This window comes from Aulonocara sp. 'chitande type north' Nkhata Bay, linkage group LG20, assembly GCF_057382095.1.
Source record: "Aulonocara sp. 'chitande type north' Nkhata Bay isolate Kocher_YH1m ecotype deep benthic linkage group LG20, A_spYH_male_GT1.1, whole genome shotgun sequence".
Lineage (NCBI taxonomy): Eukaryota > Metazoa > Chordata > Actinopteri > Cichliformes > Cichlidae > Aulonocara > Aulonocara sp. 'chitande type north' Nkhata Bay.
The window spans coordinates 11,347,972-11,358,365 of record NC_141363.1 but is presented as its reverse complement, the minus strand read 5'-3'; the positions used below and the strand labels follow the sequence as shown (position 1 = coordinate 11,358,365).

Here is a 10,394-nt window from a genome sequence, read left to right as displayed (position 1 = left end):
GCACAACTTAATAAACATAACTAGGTGTTTAATTTATGACGTTTGTGATGCAGAGCTTTAGCCTCTGTAACGTAATTGTGAACTTTAGACTTTATACCTTGTCTCAAACTTGATCTTGGCAACATGATGTGAACTCGGTTCATTTAGGTTAGAACAAATGCTGACTTTCATATCGTGTTTTGACTTATAGCCTAAGGTAATTTTGCTGCTAAACGTTAAATAAATAAGGTAAACAGCTTTCAAGAAATGTCTTAAGGCAACACAGTAGGACAAGATCTTCCTGTCGGGTAAACAATTTGGCAACGACCACAGAAATGCAATTGCACCGTTTATTTCCTTCCATTCTTATACACGTTTCTCCAACTGAAAAAAACATACTGTAATGTGCAAGTCACAGATGTGCAGATTGTAAAAGCATTTCTTCCTTAAATAGAGAGAACATCTGTATTTTAAATGGTCAGCTTCTTTGAGATTCCACTGCGATTAACAAACGTAGAAACTTTTCCATATCACAAAAGAGAGTAGTGTCTAAGTAAGGGTGGGTCCGGTCGGTTTACTCAGACTTCAAGCCCTCCTTGATGAGGTTGAGCTCGTAGCACAAGGTCTCATAGCGGTACGCCATACGGATCTGAGGCACGTTGGTTTTGCGGATGTCGTTGCCCTCTGGACCCTCTTTGAGGTAATCCTTACCCAGGAAGTGGCACTTCTCCTGCAGCGCAAAAAGAACCCCACAAAGAAATGTTTTAACTGGCAATTACAGTCAAAGTTCTTCAAACCACCTTTGGTAGTTCTCACTATAGTGTCACTAAGAATATATGTATTTTGTAATGTTCTCTTGGCTCTTGTTATTCTCTTTGACTCAAGTACAGACTTGTAGGTGTGTGTCTGTTTTACCTCATCAGAGAGGGCGCTCTGAAGCACGCTGTTCCTGGCAATCTCACACATGTCACAGGTGCTGAGCTTGAACACCTGAGCTGCAATGGCATATTCTTCCATTAGAGGTTCCTGTGGACATTAAAAAAAACAAAACAAGACTGATATTACTGAATGCTCCTGCTTCAACTTGAGATCATATGAAATGGATTGCATTAAAAAAAATTGCACACAACACCAATTTATCTGATTTACAGAATGTGTTTATCATCAATGCTGACCATCTCTGTCCATCTACATATTAAACAATAAACAGCACAACAGGCTGCGTGTATTTGTCTATGTTGTCACCAAAGGCTCAGACCTTGGTGTAGTGGAACTGCATGGGGTCATCGGTGGACAGAGACACCACCAAGCCTTTCTTATGGAACTCAAGCAGCGGGTTCTTGGCATACTCAAGGAACAAGCTATTGTTGCTCAGTGGGGACATGGCGATCGGGATCTGGGTCAAGACATACAGGTACTGCAGCACGGGGCTCTGTTTGTGAAGGGTTGAGGGGAAAACAGTGACTTTACAAGCTTCATATTTTTAACAAATATAACAACACAAAATATAAATAGGCAATAATCAATGTTTTAACTTGCTCACAAGAATCATGCCAAATCTGAAATTGAACTTTACACTTCAATACTAGAATTACATGTCAGTTGTATCATTGGCCACATTCAACTAAAGAGTTAGGCTGACTTAATCTATCACTGTTAACTTGTCAGACAGATATTATATAAAATGTGGTGTATAGGCAAACACATAAAAAAAAAACATTTTCTACTTTGATTCGACTTATATTGTGTTTTAAGACTATTGTTATGGTTGCTTGGTCTGGCAATTGCCTGATCATGCATATGAATTAAAGTGCATTTTAAGGCAAATGAAATGCTGCATTCAGAGGACTGACCTTCTTGAGGTTAAGGCCATGAGAGATATTGTCAGCAGTCATGAATGCAGCCAGCAAGTGGGTTATGGCACCAGCCTCACCGCAGTGAGGCCTGAACATGAATGTGTTCATGCCCCTCTGTCTGGAGAGCAGAAGAACAGGAATGATACAACAGAAAGTAGCAGACATACTCAGACAAGAGTTAAATATATACTCACTGTAAATGTTTAGAGAAAATAATGATCTCTGACAAAGAAATCCGAGTGCTTCAATCCAATAGGATGAAAAAAGAAAAAGCATGTATGGAAATAGCATTACTCACTTGCGCAGCTGGTTGAGGGCAGCGATATTGGCATACATGTAGTAGATGTAGTAGGTGTAGGAGGGGTTTTTGGCGATGTCCCACTCCTCTGGTTTGGGGCTTTTAGTGGAGAACATGTGGCCACTGTGTTTGGACTCATCATCCACACTGTCAAAGCCTGTCACCTACACATTGAGTAGAAAACAATGGATTATCCCGGGATTATACCGTAGTATTCGGATTGAATCTTTTCTACAGCTATATCTTTATGTGTGGATTGGAAATCAAGGTTCAGCATGTATTTTTGTGTCTGAACAGTGACTCACATGCTTGAGGAAGATGCTTAGCTCAGGACTGGACTGTGGATCAATGGTGGCCTTGAACACAGGCAGGAAAATGTTCTCCAACATTTTGCCAAAGTGTGGCACAAAGTTTCTGCCTCTGAAGATGTCGCTGAGATAGAACATGGACAAATGGCATTATTTAAATGAAAATTTCATCCATTCTTGGTAGCAGTAGAGGTAGCTTTAGTATTTGAATGCATATTCTTTAATGCAGGCAAACAAAAAGAAAAAGCATGAAATGTATAAATGTAAGAGTTTTCCATCTCTCTGACAGTTTGGTGTGTTTATACAGAACAAAGAGAAGACTGAAAACTTACTAGATCCTAGGTATTTGAATCATCCATTTGAGGTTTGGGGAGTAAACCCTGTGCCTGACGAACCAGTTCGAGAGCTTGTTCCACTCGTTGGCGTTGCAGCCATAAATGGACAGACGGGGCTCAGCATACTGGTACCTGGCTTCCTCGAGATCACTGGCTACTTCCTGGTTTTCCCAAAGATCAAATCAAGCTCAAATCACCAGTTCAGTGTATAAAACTGAATATTAATAAAGTAGTTATAACAACCTTGATCTTCAGCTGCCACAGTGACAGTTATACAGTTTTACAGAGAAGTCGTTTGAAACTAACCTTGATGATAGTGGCAAAGTACTCTCCATTGATGTGATTCTCTGTCTTCAGGTACAGGTCACGCAGCTCACTGGCTCCTACTGGGTTGTACTTGGCGTTGAACTTATCGAAACGCTGGAAGGTTTGTCTACCCTTCAGAGAAAGATACAAGATGATAATTTAGACCAAAGAAGTTATAAAACTGAACAGGCAACACGACACATTTGGTTTTAATAAAAGTGTTTGCTTTTATAGAATACAAACTTTTTGATATTTAAACATTTCCTCAAGAATTAGAAAAGAAGTTTATCCTATAGCCGAAACACTTGATGAATCCAAGGTCCACTACTGACAATGTGCCCCAAATTTTAATATGATCACTTAGATCAGATCTCTAATCCCTAAACCTAACCAAGGAAAAATGGCAGATTATCTTGGGTAAAAGAACGAAGGTTGAGGTACACAACGACGTGTGCCGCTGGTAACTTTTCTGGGCTGCTTTTCCTCATAACAGCCATCCTCCAAGAGTCTCTCCATTTAAACCAATGCATTGTAAGGGATTGTAACATCTAATCCTTTTACTGAATCTGATCCAGTTTTCAGGTTTTAGCAACGTGTGGCCTACAGAGGTGAGGCCACACGTTGCTCACCCAGCAGCAGTTTTTCCTGCACATTGGTCATCATGGTACAAGTCCTGGTAAATGGTAAATTTGGTAGCACTATAATCTTTATGTTCTATGTGTACAATCCTTTAAAGATAATATAAAACTGATGGTTTATCTTTCAATTATAATGTTTGGGGTTTTTTTTGTTATTATCTGACTATTACATATTTTTATTCTTATCTTGAACACTTAATGGCTTTCATGGAAATGTATCCTGTCAGTATGTGTGCCTTGTTACTTTACTATAATAAAAGTCTGTTATTAGTTGTTAGATTACTAAAAAACAAAAAAAACAAACCCACAGCGTGCACATCCAGTGAGTCCACAGTGAGGTCGTATGGATGCAGGTTAAGGGACTGAAAGAGCTCCTTCATGGTGACCTCCTTCCCTTTGAGGTTGTGCACTACACGTTCAGCATCCACACGGTAAGACTTTTTGATAAAGCGCAGCAGGTGCTTCTGGTTCATGCAGGCAGCAGCATGGATGTGAGTGTCCACCTTGAAAGGAATAGAGATGGCAGGGTGATCAGTGAGGTTTTTGTTTGTGCAATGTAATACATGTGATCGGTCACAAGAGGGAGCTAAAGACTCCACGAGCTGCACTGCAGCTGGAAGTAAGGAAGATGATAGAAAATGTGTGAAATGATCATGCACAACAAATAAATAGGACATTACTTAAACTCTACTACACATTCCAGTTAAAATCAGCACAAAGCTGTTGATAGTCACAGATTTCTGAAAAATCCTGCAACTGTGCTAATTACACTGGTATTTTATTTTATGTCACTTCACATTAAATTGACAGAAGGTTTAAAGCAACTACCTTTCTGCAATTGTAGAAGTCCCTGTGAGGGTTCTTCTTCACCTCTTTCATCTCCTCCATCTCATTCAGCATCTCATGCACATTAAACTTGGACATGAGAAACTTAAGACGGCGGTGAGTGTAAGTCTTTCTGCAAAATAAAGTGGAAATAATTGTGCTTTGATAGCACTTTCACCTAGGAAGAATTACAGCTAAATTACAAAAATGAGGAGAAATTGTGTTGGCACTTTTTGAAATCAGATGAATTTCAGTTCTAAAATCTAAAAACAGAGTAATGAGCACTTTTAAAGGACTCACGTTGGGCCCTGTGCAATAAGAGCGATGAGGAAGTTCATGTCATCGATAAAGGTATTGAGGTCTGGGTAGGGCATGTCCTTTGGCTGATGTTTGTCAGCAGCTGCAGCGTCATTGTACACATAAATCACACCATCCTTCATACGAGCAACATAGCCCAGATTCTTTGGCAGGTTCTTGACATCAAAGGGGTCTTCCCCTTCCTTTGGAGGACTTGTGAAGACTGAGGATAGATGCGACATATAATTAAGTACACATCTTCTACATAAGATCATTTCAAATCATGCTAACCCTGATCTCCTTTTATTATCACCTGGCTCCAATTGTTCTTCTGGTCTGAAAGATTCTCCTTCAGTCTGACGCAGGTACTGGGAGGCTGTTCTTGGGAAGCGCTGGAAGGCCAGTCGCATGTACTTCTCCCTGATGGTTAAAGCACGGTACAGACCCCTGCATGCCAGCTCAAAGTCATCCATGGTCACCTGAATAGCACATACGAGAGATAACAGTAAACTGTTAAACAATGTGGAATTAATGAAACACATTAGCCCTGTGTCAGACTGGCTTCCTGTCCAGGTTGGCCTATAACAGCTGGGATGAGCTCCAGCACCCCTGCGACCCTAAACTGGATAAACTGGATGGATGGATGAAGCAGATGGAGACTATACTATTAAAACAAATTTAAGTACTAGAACTTTTTATTTGCTCCAATCTCATCTCAATGGCAATTTTTTTTAAAAAAGAGTATATATTACACAATCAGTCATTTGCTCTGTGTAATGTTAACACAACATGTTACATATGCAGTGAACAAACCTTTATCTTAACAAATGTGAGGCCCAAAGTTAAAGCAAAGTCACTTCCTCCAAAGTTTTCTCTCGCTCTACTGTAAATGTCAAACCAACGGTGGTGAAACCTGAAACTTTAGCATACTCTCACATGAGCTCCACTCATGGCCTTTCATAGTGGGAGGTAGCCTGTGAGGACACTCACGCACTAACAAAATATAGTCAGTGAAATTTATACTCACCACTTGTCACATTCATGTCTGCTTGACCCAGTTTGAATGTGCTACAGGTAGTTTCAATTTTAAAGCTATCAATACCAATTCAAACCCAATTCAGGAGTCGCTGCAATTGAAAAGCCAGTCTGATTGAAATGCATGTCAGTCTTACCAAGCATTTGTGAATAGTGCTTAATAAACTACTTTCTTTTAAAATTCAGTTCATGCTATAACTTTTATAAGCTTTAAAGACTTTTACCTTGTCGCACCCAGAACCACCCCTCCGAGTGACATCACAACGTGCTAATACACTGTGAAGTTACACCACTGGACGAAGGTGTTATTTATGGTTGACCTCAAAGTGTAACATAAGAAGTTTAATGTTTTTTAATTATGCGAAAATAAACAGTACCCCAGCAGCATAGTCTCCAATGACAGCCACTCTCTGGAAGACAGGCACTTCCAGATAGGTGGGCGTGTCCACTTCCACTGACACTACAGTAGCAGCTGCCTGGGAAGCACCCGTGGGCACGGCCATGGTACGGGAGCGCTTCTTGCTGTGGAAGATGAGATAGTGAAGTCTGACTTAATTTTTCTGTCAAAATTGATCAAATATTTGTTGTTACTACTAAGCAAATTTCCCCCATTAAATAATAAAGTTGTGTAATGATTTTTTGTCATTGTGGTTCTTTCAGGAAGCAAATCATGATTTTGTAGCATCACTATTCAAAATCTTCCATCTCACCGTTTCTGCTCATCATCATCAGTGTGCAGATGGTGGGCCATCTCATGATGGATGATGGGACAGTCCTCAGCCACATCAAACATGGAGATTTCATCGCGGATCGTTTCGTCTTTGGTCTCAGAAGCAAAGACCTGCTCTGCGAAGGCCCTCATCTTGTCATCGGTCTCTGTGATGCGCACAGAAAGTTCAAGTAACAGAAACGCATTCCGTTCATATAACACCATGCAACATCGAACTAAACTAGGCGGGCCACATTCAGGATTGCCTGCTATGATCTACATTACAAAATGAAAAAATTTTAAGGAGGAAAATCTTGGACATGATGTACTGCATTGCATTGCATTCACAGCATATTCCTCAATGATGTGTACAGGCTCCAGCACAAGCATACATGGCAACAGTCACTACAACTGGGAAACTCTGACCTCCAGTATAGCCTGCAACAATCATGCATATTGAGGGACTACACTGATGAAGCACTCCAGGTCCACTTCTCTTTATAATTGCGTAATTGCACCTAATCCGCCACAGTGTAAGTGGCTTTTTATTCTTGTTTTTGATGAAAATATGCTAAAAAATATATACGCACACGCAAAGATTAATGCAAACACACACAAAAATGAGACAGTGACAATGCAAAGCCTTTGTAGCTCTATTTAACAACCCACTGTGTACAAAAATACTCTCTAGACCAACTCTACTTTTTTACATGCACTTGCAAGAGCCAACACATTCTCCTCTAAGGTGACATCTCTAGCATAGAGTTTGATACTGAAGTGACTTTGGCTTCCATTCGCCATTCTCCATACTTACTCTGTTGACCTGATATACCCAGCAAGAGAGAGAGATGCATCATGGGGAATAAAACCCAGAAAAGAAAGTGTTAGGAAAAGCATTGGTTAGGTAATATTATGCAGAAGGTTATACATGAATAAACCCCAAACACTTTATCGTTATCCACAGTACGTTGATATCAAGTTGTGTAATATAAAAGCCTATATATATATATATATATATATATATATTTATATAAATAAAACAACATAGATTAGAAAATGCATGCAGTAGCAAACCTTGCACACATGAATAATGAAATTAAATGTTGGACTACTTGTGATAAATGGGTAAGTGACATTAATGTAAGGCACAGTGTGAGGATGTGTATGGATTGGACACATGGCTGTTAAAATTGATTAAGTGTTGCAACTGAATGAAATGCAGGAGCTGGACAAAAAACTGCTGACCACATCTTCAAAATACACACAGAGATTGTTTCATTGTGTCTCTGCTCCCAGTGGAGCAACATGTTTCAACTAAAATGTGCAGTATGGTCATGCATATAAGGATGCACTAACTGTGTGGCCCTGGGATATGCTGTCTGTACCAAACGGTTTGATTGTCACCTAAAGTTCTTGATATGTGCATCGCTGTATGTTAAGCTTTTCGTGGTGGCAAAAAGTCATTTATTAATGCAGATGTTCACTTTCAGTTGAGTCCTCATGGATCAAGCTGTTTGTGGAGAACTGATATTGAATGTGAACAGTTTATTAATAAATGCTGTCAATTTGCACTTTATCCCATCATTTCCTTTTTTGTGTTCATTCGCAAAAAAAAAAAAAAACCATCAGAAAAGGTTGCTTTCAAATAAAAAAATGCAGGTTTGGTGATGTGACTGCCTCACAACTAGGCAGTAAACCATGCATTTTGAAATACTTGAATCTGTATTTCAAATTCCCTAATTCATTTCCCATCTAGATACTTACTTCCTCCCTCTGGTGAAAAAGCAAAAAAATCCCAGTCGGGGTGGGACAGTCCAGGTTAAAGGGGAAACAAAACATGCCTGGTTATATCTCAGAACAACAATAACAATGAAATAAGTGTGTTAAACAATTGATGAAAAAAAATCATCCATAGTGGCTCGTGGAGCAGGTGAGGTCTCCCGGAAAACTGCATAATACTCCTATCGCCATAGCTAAATATCACCTTTAGTAAACTGAATTATTGGTTCAATCATTTCCACATTATTTGTCACTCAACTTTGTCTGTGGCTGATCAATAGGTCTTAAAATCAGTCATATTTTACCGCATTAATTGTTGCAAAATAATTTGCAACAAGTATTTTTAATTGAAAAGTTGTACTAATTAATACAACTTAATTCTATTAGCTGTGAAGTCAAACCTGTCTGCAGGTGGTCAGGCTTCAGCACTTCATCTTTTCACCTTTTGAAAGACTCTTGCATAATGTAACTGGCCGGTTGCCCTGTGCCTGGTGAAGGCAGGCCTAAAATTAGCAACTATTACTGCAGCATTCAAAATAGTATTAATGACAGAGATTTTCTGTGGTGGGCATGTACTACAAGAAGGATCACAATGAAAGTACAAACCTAGAAAAATTATCTGGATGGCAAACACAATTTCTGTGAACATGATGACAAATAGCATTCATCGTATTTCCTTTCCTGCTATTTTCACTGTTGATAGTAAACCACAGGTGCATTACCAAAAGCTGATACACACCCCTGTAGTACAATACCAATGACTATATACCGCATGCTTAAAATAGATCTTATAGATATAGAATTGTATTAAATGAATTGTGCATATTAACACTAGTTAGCTAGTGTTATGCAGACACAGATCACTATCTCACGCTGGACGTATGTGCATTTTTAACCCCAGTGAAGCTGCCATTAAAGCTGTCACTGCCACCCATAAGGAAGATACCCCTGGAATGGCACTGCTAAACAAATGTGGATTTATTGCCTAAACAGTTGTTTATACTACATGCTGCACAGAAAAGTGTGACCAGTGTAATATAAAATCAGCACATCACTTCATCTCAGTCGGGCAGTAGGGGGACATCTTTGTCACCCTTCTGTCTTCTACTGGTTAAGAAATTCCATGAAATGATAGCACCACTGGTGAAGACTTTGTTCATTTCTTTAAAAAAATCTCCAAACCTCCCCTCTGTTAGTGTAGTATATATGAAGTCCCTGTTTCATTTTGCCCAAACTGACCTGGAACCAAAACTTTCGGCATGGTGATGGTCTTCAGTTAAACTATCCTGAGGACTGGTAGCGGGTGGTCAGGCACTGGACCACTGTAGTTGGGAAGTGTGGAGCCCCGTGCTTGCTCTGGGCAATATTAAGCACCCTCTGCTCAACTGTAACCAGAACCCGCTGTGGCCACATGAAACATGCCATGATGTAATGTGGAACTCATATGTGTCTAGATCTATTTTAAGTCATCTGTGTGCATACAGGACCCCCCCCGGCTGGCATAGTGTTTTGACAAACTGACAGGTATTTGCATACATGGGGACTCATCTTATGAAACACCATGATAGCTGCATGAGTTGCTGTGAACATGGTAGGTGGTACATAAGATGGGCTGACTTATAAACCACTTCTTTGCATAAATTATAATTAGCGAGGAAGTAGAAGAAGGAAATTAGAAGGAAGCTCACACCCACATTGCCCTGTCTGCACTGTTAGTGTTCCATCATTAGGTGGTAGAGACAATAACATTCAACTTCACAACAAGGTGCTTCCTAGCACAACATCATGGCTGTGCAGATGACAGTCAGCTCTTGTCTCTGGATTTTACATCTCTATCCTGTTGCTGAAGGATCCCATGCATTTGTCAGATTCTGTGTGGACTTCTGTAATAGCGTCTTATTGAAATAATAAGCCACAAGTAAAGTCAAGGACAGGCTGTGAAGTGCTCAAAACTCGCTATATCCTGGCAAGAGATCACTCCTACTCTCGGCACTCTACATAGCTCCCAAAGTCCTGCCTTAAATTCAGT

General features: G+C 39.9%; 1 protein-coding gene across 2 annotated transcripts; it reads right to left on the bottom strand.

Annotated features, from left to right (window-relative positions):
* Positions 1–315: 315 nt before the first annotated feature.
* Positions 316–9,732, bottom strand: ampd1 (adenosine monophosphate deaminase 1 (isoform M)). 2 transcript variants are annotated; one of them, XM_086277627.1, is made up of 15 exons: positions 9,605–9,732; positions 6,588–6,753; positions 6,255–6,399; positions 5,156–5,321; positions 4,846–5,065; positions 4,549–4,678; positions 4,029–4,223; positions 3,083–3,214; positions 2,774–2,937; positions 2,439–2,565; positions 2,134–2,297; positions 1,833–1,953; positions 1,238–1,411; positions 895–1,005; positions 316–709 (listed from the first exon to the last, which is right to left on the bottom strand). In XM_086277627.1, the coding sequence occupies exons 1-15, from the start codon at positions 9,624–9,626 to the stop codon at positions 554–556; spliced, it is 2,193 nt and encodes a 730-aa protein (XP_086133753.1). In that variant the 5' UTR covers positions 9,627–9,732; the 3' UTR covers positions 316–553. The 2 variants fall into 2 exon arrangements, with proteins under 2 accessions (XP_086133753.1, XP_086133752.1); XM_086277626.1 differs by lacking the exon at positions 9,605–9,732 and adding an exon at positions 7,401–7,560.
* Positions 9,733–10,394: the final 662 nt, after the last annotated feature.